This window comes from Nilaparvata lugens, chromosome 3, assembly GCF_014356525.2.
Source record: "Nilaparvata lugens isolate BPH chromosome 3, ASM1435652v1, whole genome shotgun sequence".
Classification (NCBI taxonomy): domain Eukaryota; kingdom Metazoa; phylum Arthropoda; class Insecta; order Hemiptera; family Delphacidae; genus Nilaparvata; species Nilaparvata lugens.
Window position 1 is genome coordinate 49,699,704 of NC_052506.1, and position 22,339 is coordinate 49,722,042.

At 34.2% G+C, this 22,339-nt stretch overlaps 3 protein-coding genes across 3 annotated transcripts in view; 2 read left to right on the top strand and 1 right to left on the bottom strand.

Annotated features, from left to right (window-relative positions):
• Positions 1-960, top strand: part of LOC111061874 (carcinine transporter) — a 28,112-nt gene extending 27,152 nt beyond the window's left edge. Inside the window, exon 9 of the mRNA XM_039422819.1 lies at positions 24-960. Coding sequence (XP_039278753.1) covers positions 24-213 — 190 coding nt within the window. The 3' untranslated portion in view covers positions 214-960. The remainder of the gene's footprint in view (positions 1-23) is intronic.
• Positions 957-22,024, bottom strand: LOC120350475. Its single transcript, XM_039423935.1, has 4 exons — positions 21,757-22,024; positions 7,673-7,787; positions 4,342-6,586; positions 957-1,410 (listed from the first exon to the last, which is right to left on the bottom strand). The coding sequence occupies exons 2-4, from the start codon at positions 7,764-7,766 to the stop codon at positions 1,350-1,352; spliced, it is 2,400 nt and encodes a 799-aa protein (XP_039279869.1). The 5' UTR covers positions 7,767-7,787; positions 21,757-22,024; the 3' UTR covers positions 957-1,349.
• On the top strand, positions 9,760-18,090 carry LOC120350476. The gene is made up of 2 exons (XM_039423937.1): positions 9,760-10,914; positions 17,092-18,090. Exons 1-2 carry the CDS (start codon positions 9,964-9,966, stop codon positions 17,860-17,862), a joined length of 1,722 nt encoding a protein of 573 aa, XP_039279871.1. The 5' UTR covers positions 9,760-9,963; the 3' UTR covers positions 17,863-18,090.
• Positions 22,025-22,339: the final 315 nt, after the last annotated feature.

Here is a 22,339-nt window from a genome sequence, read left to right on the forward strand (position 1 = left end):
TCATTTTTAAATTTATATTACAGGCCATCTTCAACTTCTGGCTCATACGAGGACCTAGACAAAACTCGAGTTGATTTGGAAATGAGAGAGGAGATTCCAGTGCAGGAGACGCCACTCTTTGGCAAACCTCCGCCTAAGCTGGTCAGACAGGCATCAATCATGGAAACTCCTCTAGATGCATCTGGCAGTATGAAAATGACTTACTGGTTTTAGAGTAGAGATGGTTCATGTTTGTTTCACGAACTCTATAATATGTAAACTTTGTCTGTTTTATGAACTCTGTATAGTTGTTGAAGTTGAAAAATTGAGTGGTTAAAGATATACAAAGAAAGTGATCCCAGAATGAAAGAAAACAATCAGTTAGTCTATACCATAGAGAAACAATGGCATAAGGTATTGTTTCTCTATGTCTACACTAAATATTTCATATTAATAAAATCTTTAATGTTTACATTGAGGAATAATGCAGTGCCGTTGTGTCGTTTCCCTGTAGGTTCTTTAGTGAGATCCACGTTTTGAAGTCAGCATCTGATGATTAACATTGGTTTATTACTTTTCTTGTGTTGAGAAAAAGCAGATACTTCATCCTTATCTAACTCCTTTCCAAATTGTTAATAGGCGATGTAGAAATATAATGAGCTACCAGAATAAGTAATATCAGTTGAAAAATCTATTATTAAAATAATCATGCAGACATATTTCCTTAATGAATAAAATATATTTGAGCAATTCATGATTATTAACAAGAATGTACAATAATTAATATTAAATCAGATAAGACGAATACATTATTGAAAGCGGGGAAAAGGAAACGTAGCTAGATTGATTTATGAAACAGAAACATTTGAAATAGCATAGCATGATTATGCTGTTTCGAGCCAATTAATTTAATTCAGTTGTACAATTTCAAATCATTATTTGTAGACTTATTGTTTTGAATAAAATGTTCATGACCAAAAATATTGTACTTTAATTCATTTTTCAAAGCCTTGAGAACTCACATTTACATTAGTTTGATCTAATTCAACTTTGAAACTCATAAATTTCATCTTTGGTTTACATTATCAAAAGCTATCAAAACTTATATAGCTTTGAATTCATTTTTCAAAGCCTTGAGAACTTGCCTTCCGTATACGTTTAATCTAACTCATCTTTGAAACACATATTAATATTTCATCTTTGGTTCACAGTATCAAAAGCTAAACATCTTTTGTTTGAATAATTGTTATTATTCAAAGGTGAGAAAAACGTTTTACTGTTCAGGTAACTTTACACACTTGCACTGGCAACTGAACATCTTTTTATATCTTATATATTATTTATGAAGAATGGCGATACCATATTTTAATCTATTTCTTGTTCGCTAACATACTTGGCCAAAGTGTTTGTCGGGCTTGTAGAATGAGAGCACTGAAAAATAAAAAATAAAATTATTCAAATAATATAACAAAAAGTATGATTTCCATTTTACCCTTTAGCTAATAGTCCAGGCAATGAATGCTCAAAAAAGGGTATAGAGGGAAAAGTTTGGAAGACAATTTTTGACCCCGCAGTTCTGTTTAGGGTGGTGAGGGGGTAAACATATCAAAAGTCCCCACTCCTCCCCTGTGCTAAGGGGGTGGGGGTGGTTCAAAGGTACCATTTTTTGGTTTCTCGCATATAACTCGAAAATTATGCATTTTAAAGACATGACTATTCTATAAGAAATTTGAGCTTACATAATTTCCTACAATATTGATCTAACAACTTTTTCTATATCTCTTTTACTTTTCGAGATATCCGCTCAAAAAGCTGTGACATTTTTGAAAAAAAAAAAACACAATTTCCTTTCATTTTTAGCTATTTTTGGTCTTATAACTTTTTTAATATCGTTGAGGAAAATCCATGCTGATCATGAGCTCATCAAGCATCGAATTCTCTTCAATTTGATGTATAATTTCATAAGCTTACGCACATCACCACGACTGTTGCAGCAGCTTCAGTGTTGAGTGTGAGATCTTCAGTTATACAAAAATAGACCAATTGACAAAGGAATTTGGAGAGAATGTTTTGAACACAATTTTTGACTTCGCAGCTTTGTTGGGACTAGTTAGGGGGTGAACATATCAAAAGTCCCCATCCCTACCCCTTGTGCTAGAGTAATGAAGGTGGTTTAAAAGTTGCATTTTTTAATGTTTTGCTTACACGCTCATATCTTGAGGAAAATGCGTTCAACCGACATGACTAACTATTCAAAAATAAAGCTTGATAAATCCTCTACAATATTTGTTCTGTGGAGATTTGTGATATCTCCAACAGTTTTCGAGATATACGCTCTTAAATGTGTAAAATTGTTGAAATAACAGCTTTTAAATTTATCAAGCTTTATTTTTGAATAGTTAGCCATGTCGGTTGAACGCATTTTCCTCAAGATATGAGCGTGTAAGCAAAACATTAAAAAATGCAACTTTTAAACCACCTTCATTACTCTAGCACAAGGGGTAGGGATGGGGACTTTTGATATGTTCACCCCCTAACTAGTCCCAACAAAGCTGCGAAGTCAAAAATTGTGTTTATAACATTCTCTCCAAATTCCTTTGTCAATTGGTCTATTTTTGTGTAACTGAAGATCTCACACTCAACACTGAAGCTGCTGCAACAGTCGTGGTGATGTGCGTAAGCTTATGAAATTATACATCAAATTGAAGAGAATTCGATGCTTGATGAGCTCATGATCAGCATGGATTTTCCTCAACGATATTAAAAAAGTTATAAGACCAAAAATAGCTAAAAATGAAAGGAAAATGTGTTTTTTTTTTCAAAAATGTCACAGCTTTTAGAGCGGATATCTCGAAAAATGAAAGATATATAGAAAAAGTTGTTAGATCAATATTGTAGGAAATTATGTAAGCTTAAATTTCTTATAGAATAGTCATGTCTGTAAAATGCATAATTTTCGAGTTATATGCGAGAAACCAAAAAATGGTACCTTTGAACCACCCCCACCCCCTTAGCACAGGGGGTAGGAGTGGGGACTTTTGATATGTTTACCTCCTCACCACCCTGAACAGAACTGCGGGGCAAAAATTGTCTTCCAAACTTTTCCCTCTATAACACTTCGTTGACTGGGCTATAATTCATTAATCTCTCCAATACACACACCTACATAAGTTATAGCTTATAGGCATTGGATAGGATGATTTTAATGAGGATAAAAAAGTAACTTATTATTTAATAGAAATAATAAAATGGATAGTTTCCATCTTACTCTTTATCTCGAGTTCATTAATTTCTCCAATTCACTCACACCTACTTGAGTAGGCATTAAATAGGATGATTTCATTGACAAAAATTAAAGGAACAAAACTTGAATAATAATTCGTGATGACTGAATTTTGAATCCAAACTGTAAATTATAACATCTAAATCTATCTTGAAATTATGCATTTATTTCATGTGAATGTTGATCATCAAATAATCTAAAATTGTCCTATTTCGTTTGTCATCTATCACAATTTCTATAAAAATCGCATTATATTGATAAATTGTTTCACATGAGAGTTGGAATTTTAAAACTCCAAGAATCATGCTCAATGTACAATAAATTACAGAACAAGTGATTTTCAGAAAATTTGGATAAGCAATTCAAATGCTATTAATCACGGTTAATGTTTTTCAGAAGAAAAATGGTTCTTGTATTACATTTATACTTAGTTTCCGTAATTGAGTGATACAACTTACTTGCAAAATGTTAAATGAGAGAAAGAATAATCAAAGGTACTGTTTTAGAAATGAATAAGCAAAAATGTTACTAGAGTATTTTTTTGTAATCCGCCAAATATAAATAAATGCTAATGGCCATTACACATCATTAACGTAGCGTAGCAAGAAATACTTCTTCGGAAGACGTAGCCGTCGTATCTCCCTAATGTTGATCTACGCTATGCCGGTTTCAAATGGACAGATTGATTAACATTAGGAACGTCGGTGACGTATTCCAAGCTACGCTACGTTGGTGTAGGATGGTATAGAGAAAAATAGCGTAAGTACATATCCCATGGTATAGGGCATTTATCTCGCAACTTTTACTGTTAACTCAAGCCGATTATTGTCGATTTTTACTGTTTTGGCCGGGTGAGAGTGTATGAACGGCACAATATGAGAGACTACCAGCGTTATACAGACTGCAGCTCCACGCGAAAAGAAATACGTGGACTATCGGCTTGAGATAGTCCAACTTCTCAAGCTTCCTATACCATGGTATATCTACTTATGCTATTGTTTCTCTATGCTTTAACTCTGTTTAAGCTACAGCTGAGCCTGAGTTTATTAGAATTAAAATCGCTTTTAAAAGGTACTTACTTCAGCTGGGATAGTTCCTGGACTACAGCTCTCAACTTTTGTTTTTCTTCTCGCATCCGTTCGATCCATTGAAGATTCTGATCTGGAATAACACTCGCTTTTTCGGCTTTCTTGGAATCATCATTGACCCACGGTATTCGAACTTTTCGAATATTCGAATCTCCTGGTTTATTTCGTAGAGTAGCATTATTATTGGTATCATTCCCAACCTTTTCATCAGCTTTCTTCTTATTTGAATATTCATTTTCTATGTTGATGAGCTGAGTGCAGGACATGTCTATTACTTCATCAAAGACATCATCATCTTCATTCCAAAGCTCACTTTTATTGTCCCCTATGTTGCTTCTACCTGCTCCCTCATTCTCATTTGCTTCATCGTCATTTTCTCCACCTACTTTATCCTTATCGCTTTCGCTGCTATTGCATTCCAAAATCTCGACTTCTTCCTTTTTCAAATTGCTTTCTTCATTCTCATCAGCTTCTCCTTCTCCTTCAACAATTGTCTCATCTTTATTCTGCTGATAATCAAAATATTCGTTGCTTGAATTCTTTTGGTATCTTTCTCTTTCTTCGTCACATGTTTCAATTGTTTGTTCGCAATATTTAATCCCTTCAGATTCTTCCTCATTTTCCTCCATTTTGTAAAAGATTTCTGGTCCTTCACATTCCTCCTTACTTTCTTCCCCGATTTCCAATTCTTTTTCATAAACGTTCTCATTGTTGATTTCGGGACGAAAACTCGTGACCACACACTTCTCACAATTTTGAGATGCCATATCAGGTTTTTGATAAGTCTCCTTTCCATTCCCCCCATATTCAATGTAATTAGAGTTCCCATCGTTTTTTTCATCAGAAGTAAGTGAATCATACACATATATTCTTATTTCTTTAATAATTTTCTCGTCTTCTGCATCTATACCTTCGTCAACCACACTATAGTCATTCCCATCTTCCAAATTATTCTCCCTCTCATGATTTTGCCTAAACTGCTGTGATGCCTCTGTTTTAGATTCCACCTGATTCAATCCCTTGTTTTTATTTTTGCTGCAATCACTCCCTGAAAATTTTAACACCTCTGTGCTATCTCGAGCTTCATTAACTATAGTACAAAATACTGGATACTTCAAATTCTCAATTAGTGTTTCTGTATAATTGACGCAACTGGAAGTCAAAAGACAATCATTATGACATTCGTCCAATTTTGCGTTGCCACTTAGATCAGGAGTAGACTTGATTTGCACCGACTCCCCACAATCAACAGTTGTCTCGAGAGTTTTCAAATCCTCATAAACAGTAACATGAGCAAGCTCAGCTGATTGATTTTTCTGGACACAGGTTTCGTTTGTAAATTGAGGAACGGGTTGAGTGTCGAATTCGTAGCTCTCCTTTGTTGGGCTGTTTGCTACACCATCTTGATATTCTTGTCCCCAGGAATTTTGAGAACCTTCCATAACTGATAATTCATTTGAATGTGTCTCTTTCAAAGGTGTGACAATGTAAGGAATTTGTTCATTTTTATCTTCTTTGAAGAGATCTAATTGTTCGGTGTCTACAAATTCATGAGATTGTGAGGAGTTACCAGCTTCTTGTTGAGAACTATAAGTATTGGAATGATCTATTTCAAGACTATGGTCACCATCGCTTTCGACTATATTAATGGCTTCCAATAGTGTTTCAAAATGGCTTCGGTGAGGACTATCATTGGATGGATCGGACTGGTTCTGATTGTCTTCCATGTGAAGAATTCCTCTATGGTATTGCGAGCAAACATTGGAAGAATCTCGGTCGACTTCTAGTGAATTCTTAACGATAATTTCATGAGAATTTCTTGACGTATTCTGATTTTTTGTGTTTGAGTTTTTACCAGAGCTGTTCTCTTTTGTTTTTGGACTACCCCCTTTAACATTGGACGGTAACTTGACGTTGAGTTCAACTTTCTTCACATTTTTACATTCTTTCAATATGCCAACCCGTTTAAAACTTTGCGAAGAGCCTTTAGATTCCTTTTGCTGAGCAGCATTTTTTAGCGGAGGAGTCCAACCCTTTGAAATTCCCACTTTACTAGGATCTTTTGACTTGTTGACTTGAGAACAGGCTGTCTCATTGGCTCCATGAATAGCTGAAGCATCTATTTTATTATCCTGAGACTTTGGTTCAAATTGAGAAAACAGAAGAGTGGGGTCTGGTTTCAACTTGAGTTTTTTCAAAGTTGATGGTCTAAGATGAGCAGGTACGCTTTGCTTTTCTGCGAAAAAATAAAAGAGAAATTAACTATTATTTTTGTATTCTTAGGTTGTAAATGAATCAGGCGATTTACTTTTATGATTGTCAACCACAATATTTCTAGCTGATTCAACTTATGAACTCTATAAATTTAAATCGCCATTGAATTCTAATTTTTTACGAATAAAACTATTTATTAGCCCTACATGAGCGAAGTTCTTCTAGACACGGTAGGTTCATTATAAAAATCTTAGAAAATTGGACTGCAATATTTCAAGAGTTTATTGTGAATTATCTGGAAGTCAGTCATATAAATCTTGGAATATAAATTACAGAATAATTATCAGTCAAAAGTCATCAATCAAAGTGATTGATTTTTAAGTGGATCACCAATAATATATTATATGCATTTCTATTTTCATGCTTCTCCAGTTCCAAGATAATTGCAATTATCTAAATTCAACTTCATTAATCATCATCATGCAAAGAACACATTTTAACTTCGATATATAATTTGAACGAACTTTGTTCTCTATTCCTTGCGGTAAGTATTCCACCTTTCTAACAAAACGTCAATACTTCAAATGTTCAAAAAATGATAGAAGTACGGTAACTACCATACAGCGAAGCTAAACTTAAAGCAATGAAATCAAGTTATTCAAGGATTTCAGAACAGACCAAACATGTTCTTTATATTGCTTTTTAAAAACTAATGTCAGCACATGCAAACGTTTTACTGTGCCAATTTTCAGTTTTTCCTTGTAGGCCTATTCAAAAAGAAAAACTATCAAGTAAAAAATGGAAAAATCTTGGAGGATAACTTATTATTCAATTGATATTATTATTATGTCTGCTGGCGTTTTCCAGTCTACTAGATTGGAGAATTTTACAAAGTACTTTGTACAATTGTTTTATCATGGTTGAAAAATTGTATGATGTCTTATTGAATTTATTAAAATAGCTGCCTAATTTGAAAAAACTAAGCCTTTAAATCGTTAAAAATAAAACTTTTCTGTAAAAGTGTAATTTTTCGAGTGATTTTGGAAAGCAAGCAGCACTTTGCGCTGCCCCAAATTACTATATCTTACAAATTATACTAATAGCCTACTTTTCTTTGAAGCGCTGTCATTTATATTCATAATGTCATCTACTGCTACTCTCTTGAATTGCGACGGTCGTGTTTGGTTACTTTTCTTTTCCATTCTCTTTTCAGAATCAAAGTCCTGTAATTAAAAAAACCCAATAATAATTGTATGAAAACCTAATATTAATTTTTATGCAGAATATTATACCGTAATATATAATTCAATACACAGAGTTATTAAAAATGATGGACTTGGTTTAAAAAATCCATAATTACCAAAGTACTAATTCAATTCAATCAATCGTTGAACTTGTTACTTACTTGTTATTTCTTTTGTCTTCTCCGCAGTCTGTTTGACCGGGGAATCGTCCTTTTCGTCCCATCGTGGGGGTGTCGGTGTTCACCTTTATTTAAGGTGTGAGAAAGTGTGGTCATCAATGAATTCTGTAATGCTATAGTATGGTCTGTCCATCAGCTATTGTTTTAGGCTTCTTATGAAAGTGTTGCCATTCACTAGGGATTTTATGTTGCCAGGAAGCAGGTTAAACAGGTATGCCCCCGAATAGGCTGAAGATTTACTATACTTTTTAAGTCGATGCTGGGGGAGGGTTATGTCATCCACGTTGCGTGTTCTTATCTCGTCTTAAAGCCGGACTTTGGTTTACCACTAGGATGATGGATTCCAGGATGTATATCGAGATTACTGTGAGGATACCTGTCTGCTTAAAGAGTGGTTTACAGTGTTCTATGTAGTTTGCTCTTAGTAGGATTCGCACTGCACTCTTTTGTATCTTCAATATTCTCTAAAGATTTCCCTGTGCTGATGATCCCCATGCGACGATGTCTTAAGTGTGACATAAATAATGAATGATATGCGATTAGTGCTGTCTTCTCATCAGCAATATTTCTGATTCTGCGGATGACGTATGTAGCAGAGGAGAGTTTTTTACATAAATAGTCTGTGTGTTGCCTCCAGGACAGATGGTTGTCGATAATTACACCATTGAACTTTGTACTTTCCACTGTTTGTATATTACTGTTTTGTGGTTCATCCTGGGTTTGGTTTGTTGGGGTGAAGTTCATGTGTACTGTTTTTTCATTATTTATGGTCAGTTTCATTTTATTGCAGATCAAGGTAGCTTCAGTAAGAGTTGATTCAACTATATTGTTTCGATTTTCCTTTCTGTTTGTGGGAAGTAGTATAGTTGTGTCGTCTGCAAATAGAGCAAACTTTTTGTTTTCTTTTAATTCATCCGGAAAATCATTTATGTATATAAGAAAGAGCAGCGGTCCCAGGATTGACCCTTGTGGTACTCCTCTTTTGGCTGATCGTGCTGTTGATTTGAAAGTGATTATTTGATTTTGTCTTTGGAAATCCAGCTCTACATTTTGTTTTCTATTATGCAGGTAGTCTTCAATCCACTTAAGTGCTCTGCCTTGAATTCTCATTTTTCTTAGTTTTGTTTTGAGTAAGTTCCAATCGAGTACATCAAAAGCCTTCCAGAGATCGATAAACAGTTGTAATAGAACTACATAATTTTTATTATTTGTCATGAATTTTCACAATGAATAGATAAATTGTTGACGACGGTGAAAATTCATGACAAGTAAAATTATGAAAAAAATGAGAGGCTAGTCAGTCGGTTACGAGGACGGGACCTGGAGCTATCTACAGCAGATAATCGGGCCCGGCTCTACCCTTCTTTTTCGAGACACTATTTTCCTGGTTCAGTGAGTTCAGTGAGCTAATATTATCAATTTTATTATTATATATTATTCATCTTTTTTATTGAAGGCAAATCCTGTAATTATTCTATTGTTTGTTTAAAAAGTTTTCTCAATATTATTTTTATTTAAGTTTCCAGTTTCATTTTGAGTTACAATTTGATTAAATCGATTACTTAGTTCTCCAAAATATAACTGTTTTGTTTATTATTTTAAAATATAGTTCCTTTCTCATGAGTTATAGAGTTAGATCAATTTTACCTCTCGCAAGCCAAGCGATTCCCCTATTATAAATTGTTACCATAATGTCTAGGGTTGTTCTCACAACCTTATAATACCATCCCAATACCATACATAATATAACCCCAATATATCCTAATTATAAATACCCCATTACATGGTGTTGGGCGTCGTTCTCATGAGAAAGAGTTTATTAATTGACAAGATTAGCCTTCAAATTATCTATTGACATTTTCATTTCAGGTCATTATCATAATTATTATATTCTGTGTTTGATCTCGTATAATTATGTCCTCTATTCTCTCAACGTACAGGGTAAATATGATAATTGTTATTATTGTTATATTGAGATGAGTAGCTCTAGTTCTAGTGACTCTGAACAATCACCTAGTGAATTCGAGGTTTCATTATTACGTTTACCTATTGATTTAAAAGTAAAATCTCTGGATAAATCAGAATTATTAGAGCTAGGCAAACAGTTAGGTATTCACATCCCTCAATCTGTTAATATTGAATACTTGAGATTCGCTGTTGACTTGGCAAAAAAAGTTTGTATTTATGTGGACCACGATTCAGGAGCTAGAGATGCTCTAAGTCGATTACTTAAGTTAGGGTCCCTGTCTCAACGCGATCGTATTATCTTCCCTATGTTAGCCGATTACGAGCGAATAGTAGGCAAGCTAGGCAGAAATCAAGAACACATCTACGACACAGTAGCTCCCGATAACTTAGCAAATATCCTAATTCCAGAAAATAATATGGCAGGGAATGATAAAAGACCCTTTGCGAAACCCGAAAGCTATGGGGGTACAAAGAGTGAAGACTTCAACGAGTGGTTGAAAACCTTCAATAGGGCAGCAAAAATAAATAAGTGGGATGAGGATGATAAAATCTTGTATTTACCCCTCTACCTCAAGAAAACAGCATTGGCAATTTTCGACATATTTTCGGATAAAAATGAAAACGCGACATTTCTTGATGCAGTAGGCCACTTAAAAAGTAAACTTGTAGACCCTGTTCATGAAGAGACAACCAGACAAAAACTCGAAAACAGAAACAAATTACCAACAGAAACATACACAGAATACACAGCAGATATAATAAAACTTTGTCACATTCTTGAGCCTCAAATGTCAGAGAAAAGAATAGTAGGATATGTTTTGAGAGGCTTAGACGTAGGAGCATTGCAACATGTTGCTTTCATGGACAATGCATCAGTTGAAGATTTAGAGAAAAATCTCGCCAAATATGAAAGATCTCGCTTCCTTCTAGACAAAAAGTTAGGAATGCATAATGCTTCAATCGAACAGCCTGTCCAAAAAATAAATGTAGTAGATACTTTAGAGAAGAAATTGAACGATCTGAGTATTGTGGTGAAAAATTTGAGTAGAAATGTAGGTCAATCACAAAATCCCAATCCTAATAGACAGTTTGGAAATAGGAGCGGAAACTTTTCCCCACACGAAACAAATCAGAACAACTTCAAAGACAACCTTATTCAAACAATAATAATTACAATGATCGCGACAGAAACACACAATCACATAATCCTAATCCTAATAGACAGTTTGGAAATAGGAGCGGAAACGTCTTCCCACACGAAACAAATCAGAACAATTTCCAAAGACAACCTTATACAAACAATAATTACACACAATCAACATCAGTCAATTACAGGACACCAATCAACCCTAATAGGACTAGATTCTGTACATACTGTAAGAGGAATAATCACTGGAAAGACGATTGTTTTTTCTTATCAAAAAACTCGAATACAGGATCCCGAGCCTAGACGAATCGGATATGAACTTGGGATCCGGATTTGAAAAACAAAGCGCTGAATTTCCATTTGATAATTATTCTCCAAATTCAATTGATAAAGAAGAAATCACATGTAATATAATATCTTCTGTATCAATGAAAGATGAACAATCCAAAGCGATAGAATTTGTCAGGCAGTTTTTTCTCAATGCCAATAATAATCAGTTATACTCAAATGAAAGTGAAATTAATTGCTCTAACGAAATAGAAAGTGAAACCAACTTCAAACAGCTATTGTCTTCCGAAATGCATGCTCAGCACGAACTTGGAATGAATGGATCATTGACTAAAGAGAGAAGAATTCAAGTCCCAGTACTTACTATTAATGGAAAATTCAAAGGAAAAGATGTATCAATTACCATTGACACCGGTACGAACGTAAACATAGTTCAAAAAAATCTTTTAAGTAGCGATGATCTAAAACATTTGAAAAATAGTAGTATTGCTTTATCGGTAGCTAATGGTTCATTAATGCCGATCACAGGAATGATCTCGAGTGAAATTCAAATACATGACAGGAAATTCGAAGTAAATTTAGTAATTTCTGAAGACTTACAGGCTGATATTATTGTTGGAAATTCCTTCTTCTCAAAATATAAAATGAAATTAGATTATGAGAATAACATCATTTCAATGACCGATAATGGTAAAATAGTCGAATTAGACATGGATAAAGAGTGGATTTGTACATTAAATAGATTACACAACGATTCTGAAACAAATATTACAAAAGAAGTCTGCATACCCAATCCCGTAAATTTCGTCAAATGTGCTCTTGAAACAATAATCCCCGCTCAAAAAGACGTGAATGTCAAAGTCAATCTAACACAAAAATTGCTCAAAGTATCCCATTTTACTCCAAATGAATCGTTATTACATAATAAAAAATTGCATGTGCTTTGGAATGAGGATGATTTTGAAACAAACATGAGTGAAATTAGAATTTTGAATCTAGGAAGGCAAGATATAAGATTGTTGCATGAAACTATTATTGGTGAAATTGAAGGAGAAGTTTGTAATTACGACGAATCTGTTTCATTAGTAGACTCTGTTCTATTCGATGGAGGGGGTTGTGAAATAGATATTAATAAAGATCTTACACCAGAGCAAAATTCCAAAGCGAAAAGACTCATCAATAAATACAAACACCTATTTTCAACAAACGAAATTGATTTCGAGGAAGCGAAATTACCCGAATACAAGTTCAAACTTACAGATTACACACCCATTGCTAAGTCACCGTACAGATTACCTATCGCTCAAAGAACAGAAATAGACAGACAAGTAGAGTTATTGATAAAAGCAGGAATAGTTTGTGAAACCCAGAGTCATTATGCTTCTCCCGCATTTTTAGTTACTAAAAAAGACGGTGGATTCAGATTGGTTGTAGACTATAAAATGTTGAACGAGAAAATATTACCGGATAGATATCCCCTTCCCCTTCTTCAAACAATTTTTGATTCTCTTGACAATTCGGATTACTTTTCCACCCTAGATATCAGACAAGCATTTTTCCAACAGCCATTACACGAAGATTGTCGAAAATATGTAGCATTTGCAACTCATAAAGGGCTGTACACGTTCAAAAGACTACCTTTTGGTCTTAGAACATCTCCAAATGCTTTCCAACGAGCAATCAACCAAGTATTCAATGATTATTTGTATAGAGGAGTTTTGATTTACTTGGACGATATCATTAGCTATGGAGAATCATTTGATAAGCAATATCAACAGCTCGAGAAAACCTTGAAAAGATTGCAAGACGTAGGACTAAAATTGAATACATCTAAATGTCACTTCTTCTACCGAAAAATTAAAGTACTTGGACACACTGTCTCAAAGGAAGGGATACAACCCGCTTCCGAAACCTTGGAAGCTATCGAAAAATACCCTATACCCAAAACTGTCAAAGATGTCAGAGCATTTCTTGGTCTTAGTGGATTTTACCGAAAATTCATTCAAAACTACGCTATAATTGCAAGACCCTTAACAAATCTGATATCTAAAAATAACGAGAATAAACCAATCACTTGGGAAGAAGATCAGCAGAACGCATTCTCGGAAATAAAAAGCAAACTTTTATCACAACCCGTACTTCATCATAGTGGTACACACAGATGCTTCTCGAGTTGGAATAGGGGGCATTATCTCGCAGCCAGATGACAATGGAAAATTACATCCAGTAGCTTTTGTTTCCAGAAAACTGACAAAACATGAAGAAAATTGGGCAGTAGGAGAGATTGAACTTCTATCAATAGTGTATTGTGTAAATTATTTCAGACAATACTTAATTGGCCGATTGTTTACAATCTACACAGATCATGCTAGTTTGCAATACTATAAAACTTGGAAAAACCCCAGTATTCGAGTCAGTAAGTTACTTATGAAATTAACGGAGTTCACGTTCGATTTGAAATATAAACCAGGAGCCCAAATGCACGTACCTGATGCCCTGAGTAGATATCCACTAGAGAAGGATATAACTGATCTCACAAAGGACGAAAACTACAATATATTCGAAATAGAAGAAATAGACATAAAGACTTTACAGAAAAATGATGAGAGTATAAGAAAAATATATGATGCAATACGAAACCCTAATCATAGTGATACAGCTACGATTAGAAAGGCGAGAAAATACACGATCGAAAAAGACATTGTCTATCTGAAGAAATTTGATGGGCATACCAATCAATTGAAACTTCTCGTACCCCGATCTCTTATCAATAAAATCCTTGAAACATTCCATGATGATTCCTTAACAGGTGGACATACCGGCATTTATAAAACCCATGAGAAAATATCATCGAAATATTATTGGGAAAATATGTATGAAAACATTGCGAATTATGTAAGATCATGTAAAAATTGCCAAGAGAGAAAAACCCCTACTACGAAGCCTCAAGGTTTCTTATCACCCATCAAGTGTGATAGTAAGCCTTTCTCAAGTATCATGATGGACTACATCGGTCCGTTAGAGAGCTCAATGGGCTATTCATACATTCTAACGATTGTTGACTTAACGACCCGATATATTTTAGCTGAACCTTGTAAACACGCCGACGCAAATAATACCACTAAATGCTTATGGAAATTAATATACCGATTTGGCGTTCCAAAAGAAGTTCGATCCGATAGAGGTACACATTTTGTAAATAAAAAAGTCGATGACCTTATGGTTGAGCTTGGAATCAAACACATATTAGGATCATCAAGTCACCACCAAAGTCAAGGTCTGGCCGAAAGAGCCAACCGGACAATTCAAGAGATGCTAACAGCTTACGTAGCCGATAATAGGAAATGTGGGTACAAATGCTGCCGAAAGTTTTATTCGCATACAATACTTCGAAACAATGCTCTTTGAAATATACACCTTTTTTCTTATTGCACGGTTTTGAAGCCACTACTCCTTTAGATTTGAAAATCTTTCCCGAAAATGACGACGTCACTTATCATTTAGACGCGAGATTAGCAAATCTTAAAGAAGTGCGAGAACAGATACCATCAATCTTATCAGATGCACAAGAAAAACAGAAATACTATTACGATAGGAATAGAACAGATTGCATTTTTGAACCAGGAGATTTAGTTATGGTCCACGATCCTGATGTAAGACAAGGACAGTCTAGGAAATTAGTCAAAAAATATTCAGGCCCATATGAAGTAGTAAAGAAAGTAACAGATGAAGTCTATGAGATATTTTTTCCGCTACGAGGTACTTATAAAAATGTAGCTTTTCATGTAGATAAATTGAAAAAATATTTCATACGAGATCCCATCAATTAAGTGTTTATTGTTTTATTGTCTAACTGTATTCTTTATTCCTTTTCTTTATGCTAGCAATTATACCTCGCTCATCCTAAATCTTTGCCTTTCATTAATTTAAAAGACAATTGATGAGAAGAAATCGAGATGAAACATTCATGTAATTTATTTATTTTCCAAATCATTGAAAAACAATATCATGCTTACAACTGAATTTTTAGAGAATTTTGTTTGCGAGATCAGTATTGACTTGTGAAGCGATCAAATCCATTTTCTCACGACTAAATATCGAGATGATTCTCAAATCACAATAGTATGCAGTTTTCAATCAATCAATTAATTGATTGGATTTCTACTTCGATGAAACAATGAAATATAATTGAGCTCTGATAGACAATTTTACTAGACATTCTAACGATGATTCATTATTAAAAGATGTGAATTGTTCTCACGTTTTTGTTTATGAATGAATGCTATTTGAAAATCATCAAATACGATTTATGCTTGAATATTATTTTCTTGACTCGTATGTAATAAAATGTTTCTCTTTTTCAGAAACGGATGATTCTTGATATAATAATTTATTTATTTATAAGATTATTTATGTGAAAACGTATATTTTAATAACAATATTATCTGTATTGATGTTAATGAAATAATCAATTCCAGTAGGTGATTACGATTGGAATATAAGAAATAGCTATTAATTTGACCATTTACATAATCTATTTGTAGGGTTTTTGGGGATTTTACTAGTAATTATTGTTTATAAAATTGATATCTTATACGAACTGTTCATTGATAGATTAATATAGAGTACTAACTGATATAATATTTTTAAAATGAATACCATAATACTTTGTTCCTTAGCATTTGTAGAAATATGTTGTACGGTATTGTCTCAAGAAATTTCTCTTTTTCACGGAGCTCTATTTAAAGAAATTCACAATGTAGTATTTTACGAGTCCACAGTTCCAATAACATTCAGTATTCCTAGGTCAAATCCTTTATTTGTTATGAGGAACCTTCTGAGTACTCCTTTAAAAATTGACTCATGTCCTTTCCCTTCCTCATCGGAGTGTGCAGTATTTGATCAGATTCATCGAACGGAGCTGCAACTTCTACAACTACAAGACGGCATTTACATTGGCAGCGATGACGACAACACTCCAGCTGAGAGCGAAAATCGACTACCACGCCGCGAACGCTCTATCGATACGATCGGGGCGGTCCTAAACTGGTGTTGCGGAGTAGCTACCGACGAAGAATTGGGCGCATACGTGAAAACCGAAACCGACATCACTTCTCATCTCAGTAATCTTCAAGACTTCGTTCACGCTGAACATGTCGAATTGATAGACAACACACGCAAGATGAACGGCATGGCAGAGAACGTGAAGAAAGTATTGAACAACATGAAGCATGACCTTATTCTTTGGCAAGAATCATTCACCCAACAGAATAAGTTTCAGAAAGGGAATACTACAACCGATGTACTGAAAACACAACTGAGGACTACTATTTTCATGTATATGATGACTCTATCTAACAACTACAATGAAATCGACATGAGATGCTACAATCAACAACTTTCTCATCACGTCATTTCAAAAGAAGACCTAAACAATCGACTTCAAGAACTCGAAAAGAAAATAAACAAGAGAAACTTCACCATATCAACAAAAGACAACGATAAAATTCGAAACTTGAAACTAACATCCTGCAGAAAATCCGACAACGAACTATTGGTTACCCTCAAAATACCAATAAAGAAGAAAAATTCAACTATTTCATTATTCCACCTGCAATCTATCCCGCTTCATTGGAATGGTCATACCTGCCGTTTGACCTCCCAACATCACCTGATACTTAGAGAAGAAAATAAACTGCAAATCCTGTCAGATGACGAAGAAGACGATTGCCAGTTCAAGCAGAAAGGCCTCTGCTTGATTCCGAGGAAAAAGATGTCGAACTCCGCCACCCAAGCCACTTGTCTCCACCTTCTAACATCAGAAGCAGACGTATCGGAGCTACGAGAAGTCTGCAAATTTGATTGTAAAGCAACTGACAATCAAACCCTAATCACTCGCCTACGAGAAGACACCTTCCTATTCCACAACACCGGCAAAAAGACGACAATTCGCTGTAAAAACTCAACAACTGAGGTCCCAAGCAACAGTCCAGGAACCCTATCACTCCACATCCCTTGCAACTGCGAACTTCAAGACGACAACGGCGACGTACTGATAAGCACTCTTTATCCTTGCGACTCCCGTTCCCATCCTTCTCCAGCTATTAATAACTTAATTCCTCACATGTGGACAAATTTATCTAAATTGAGCATCCCAATTTTTAAACATGAGACTCTGCCTCAGTACTTAAACCTTTCGGAAATCTTAAATGAAAATTGGCACTTGAATTTTTCAAAATTTGAAGAGCACAACTCATTCTCAGAAGACATTTTCCATCATGTTGAAATGCCAAATAACTTTGATTTGTTAGGGGTGAACAATAAACTGATCATTTATATTATTATTGTCTGGCAAACACTGATAACTGTTATATTCTTGTATTTATGTCTTCAAAATTATATTAAGAAGAAAGCAAATCAACTGAGAGTCCCGAAACGTACTCCAATTGTGGACTACCCACAGGAGCTTTAAGAATATATTGTGTTTTAGTAAAGTAGTATGTAATGAAATCATTAAAATAATGGGTTAGGATATAGGAAACTATGCAAATAATAATTACTTATTCACTATTATTGTATCCATTTACTCTTTTATGCTATCGATTCAAATATTTTCCCAGATTAGAAGATAAACTATTTCAATTATTATTATTATTCTTATTTTCAAGGTCCACAATATTATTTTGCTTACTCGAATACTATTCGGACTTGATGTTTAATTTTTGCATTATGATTCAATTTTATTACTTTCGTAGATTTTGTAGGTTTAATTTTATTCATCAATATAATTGAAATTTTTTCCATTCAATTCTTATTCAGATATGAATGTATTGAATTGTTGATTTGAAGTTGATTGATGTGTTAGGCTAAGTTTGATTTTTATGAATTAGTTCACTATAATGTAATTTATATCACTTGCATTTAGCTTATGAATTGGCACTCACATAGATTTAAGGTATTCATTGAAAGTTATGTTACATATAAATATCCAATTAGAATAATATTGTGAATAATAATAATAATTTTAGCTTGCGGTAATTTTGACTTTAATTTTTGAAATATTATTGAAATGTGTAAAAATTAACTTAGAGAGATGCCGTTTTTTCGATAACTTCGGGTCGAAGTTTAGGGGGACCCGGGGATGTAATAGAACTACATAATTTTTATTATTTGTCATGAATTTTCACAATGAATAGATAAATTGTTGACGACGGTGAAAATTCATGACAAGTAAAATTATGAAAAAAATGAGAAGCTAGTCAGTCGGTTACGAGGACGGGACCTGGAGCTATCTACAGCAGATAATCGGGCCCGGCTCTACCCTTCTTTTCCGAGACACTATTTTCCTGGTTCAGTGAGTTCAGTGAGCTAATATTATCAATTTTATTATTATATATTATTCATCTTTTTTATTGAAGGCAAATCCTGTAATTATTCTATTGTTTGTTTAAAAAGTTTTCTCAATATTATTTTTATTTAAGTTTCCAGTTTCATTTTGAGTTACAATTTGATTAAATCGATTACTTAGTTCTCCAAAATATAACTGTTTTGTTTATTATTTTAAAATATAGTTCCTTTCTCATGAGTTATAGAGTTAGATCAATTTTACCTCTCGCAAGCCAAGCGATTCCCCTATTATAAATTGTTACCATAATGTCTAGGGTTGTTCTCACAACCTTATAATACCATCCCAATACCATACATAATATAACCCCAATATATCCTAATTATAAATACCCCATTACACAGTCCTGATGCATATTTTTTATCCTCCCATATCTTACACACCTCATCACAGAGTTCGGAAATCGCTGTGGCTGTACTGTGATTTTTTCGGAATCCATGCTGGCTCGTAGACAACAACCCATTCGTCTCCAGATATGAAATCAAATTGATTGTATGCCGCCCGCTCTATAATCTTGGATACAATGGGAAGATTTGCTATGGGTCTGTAGTTTTTTGGATCAGTATGGTCACCTGTTTTGAATTTGGGGTGGATTTTGGCTATTTTTAAACTTTGTGGAAATACTGCCTGTTCAAATGATGAGCCAAACAGTCAGCCGCTCAACAGGTACTGTTGTTAGGTTAGGTCATCCACATTATGACTGCTGGTAGGATGCCGAGCCCGGCGACCAGTCTGGTACGGTAGCCAAAACATGGCGGCCAAGTTTTAAAAACAGTGCGACTGTCCGCCCGGTTGGCTACGCATCCTGGCTGCCTAACTCCGTGCAAAATTACTTCAGACTTGGAGGAATTTGCGGCGCAGAGAAATGGAGGGAGATCAGCCAATTGCAGTGATTGATAGTCATAGGTGGAAGCGCAGTTGTCAATTTGTCGATTAGAGTCAGTCGAGTCTGTGATTGTAGAGAGGAAACTTCATAAGTTTAACATGAGCGCTTGAATACTCACTGGAAATAAGAGAATGCTGGCCGATACACAACGGTAACATAGCCGCCGTTGTATCCCTGTCGCTGTATGTCTTCTCTGCTGCGCATGTCCATCCCAAGTCGGAAGTTAATTTGTACGGAGTATAGGCGCCCTAGCCTAATAGGGGCCCAATGTAGGACATTTATTGTGAAAAGAACTTTGGAATTTTCTCTTTTCATTGGTATAAAGATTTATCATTTGGGATTGTATTTTTTTTAATTGGTCCATCATAATGTGATAGCTCTGTATTGGAGAGAATTGTCTCTGTTAGATTTGTGATTACCCCAGTGAGCGGAACTTTAGGACCAGGTATTTTCTGTTTTTTTTCACAACTAGGAAAAAAATAAATTTTGCCACCAAGTCTGGGGTCTCTACCTCTACCCTCTAGGTACCTGTGAAGTGATTCACAAACAATAGTCGGTACTTTCAACAGATTCACACGCTTCTGTCTCAAAATGAAAACCATTCATAGATTAATTTTTAGAATACTAGAAATTCTTATTTTCCTGATCAAGTAGCGGAAATAATAATCTAACTTTGAGATCTGAATAAATAAATAAATATTATATGAAGTATATAAAATAAATATTTATAAATAGGTGAGCAGGCCTTGAACTGACTTGCTAATTCTATGTGTTTAACGCCTTTGTGTTGGAGAACAATGTCCAACTGATGTCGGAACCATTCAGTCGCAAAAAGTGTGGGTCCCAAAGTTCCTAGCACCAGACCCCCCCCCCCTATGTTGGATTTGAATAACCTACTATTCCACAGTTTTACGTTCTATCAAATGAACTATTTAAGAATTAGGGATTCACAGAACCGTATTGCTTAGAAATACGCCTGGCAAAGCGACTATGAATACTATCATTAGAACTCAAAATAATAATATTCTCACTGCACATTTTCGGCTGTGCAACAAGCTGTAATAACATTTGAAAGTGGTAATATTTTTCGAGTTTTTTTATTTGTATAGCCTACTATCAAGCTATTAAAATGATAAAGTTTTCTCAGGATATTTTTCCGATCCTTACATTTTGAGATATGAGCGTCTTAAGTAAGTTGAGTTCAATTTTTTTGGATAGATTATATGAAATACGATGAGAGATAAATAAATTCATGGAATTTTGAGAATAAATTCATGGTATTAATGATTAAACAAAATCCCATGAAATTGACTCAAAAGTTATTCTCAGTCATTCTTTGTAAATGGAATAGCTTTAAAATTGATGGCTCTAAGATTGATTTGAAGGAAATTCTGGTTTTATTCATCAACAATACCATGAAGAATTTATCATCAAATTTCATTAATTCTTACCGAATTTGATATGAGCTGGCCCAAAATTGACAATCTTGAGAATTAAAAAGAAAAAGTAGCCTACCGTACTTAATAATCGAAAAAAAATATCCTGAAAAAACAGATTTTATTTTTATAGCTTGATGTGTAATACAAATAAAAAAATTGAAAAATCACAAGTTTTTTCAGTCTGTTGCACAGCCTCAACTGATAATAATACAACCTTTATTCATTTACTTAGTCTTCAGTGAAAGCTACTATAGTGAGGTCCACTTTATAATGGCAGTGGATAAAGATAGGAGCTTAGCGATGCCAATTCTCTGCATTAATTAATTATATTTCTACACTTTAGAAAACATAATTGGCAACGTTGTGGACCTAGAAAAGGATAGTACCACCGGCTTTGTCGAATGATAGACAAAGATAGCAAAACCAAAGTTGAACAAATTCTGTCATTATAACGTGGACCTCACTATAACTAAAGTTAGTGTAGCCACTTACTAGCCTACATAAAGCTTCATTTACATTTACAAATAGGTATTTTAAAAACAAATAACAAGAGAGAGTTTGGAATTTTGTGTTTTTACAACTTGAACCTAATAAATATTTATATTGCAAAAACAAAAACTATAACTTATTACTTACAGCAGGTTTTTCTTTTTCAGTTCTGAACAAAACTTTTCACAAATTTCTGAACACAATAACAATAATTGTTTTTGATTTCAATTTGTGAAATATAGTAGATTATTATCTTGAGAATCAACTTTATACATTTAACCTATGCAATTAATGAATTATTAATATCAAAACAAAGTCAATAACACATATTCTTTTCAACTACCATACAATATCAGCTTTTAAAATAATTTTATAAGCTTCAAAAAATCAAAATGCAGTGATTATAATCTTGAGTTTGAAACATTGAAAAACCAAGCATGGTGCATGGAATGCAAGCGGTACAGTGCATAGACTAGAGTAGCACTCTAGAGTGACCAGAGAAATGGGATGTTTTTTCTCTGTAGAGAGTGACACATTAGTAAAAATACATTTTACGTCATGAGGTTTGAACGTTGTGAAATACCTCCGATGCTGTTTCTAAATGCAGAGCTACAACAGGTATAAAACAGAAATATCTGGTAAGGAAGCTCCACTCGCAATATTAGTAAAGCACAGGGATGGAAATTGAAGATATTAATCTGATTTTTTTTTGTTATTAAGATCTACAACT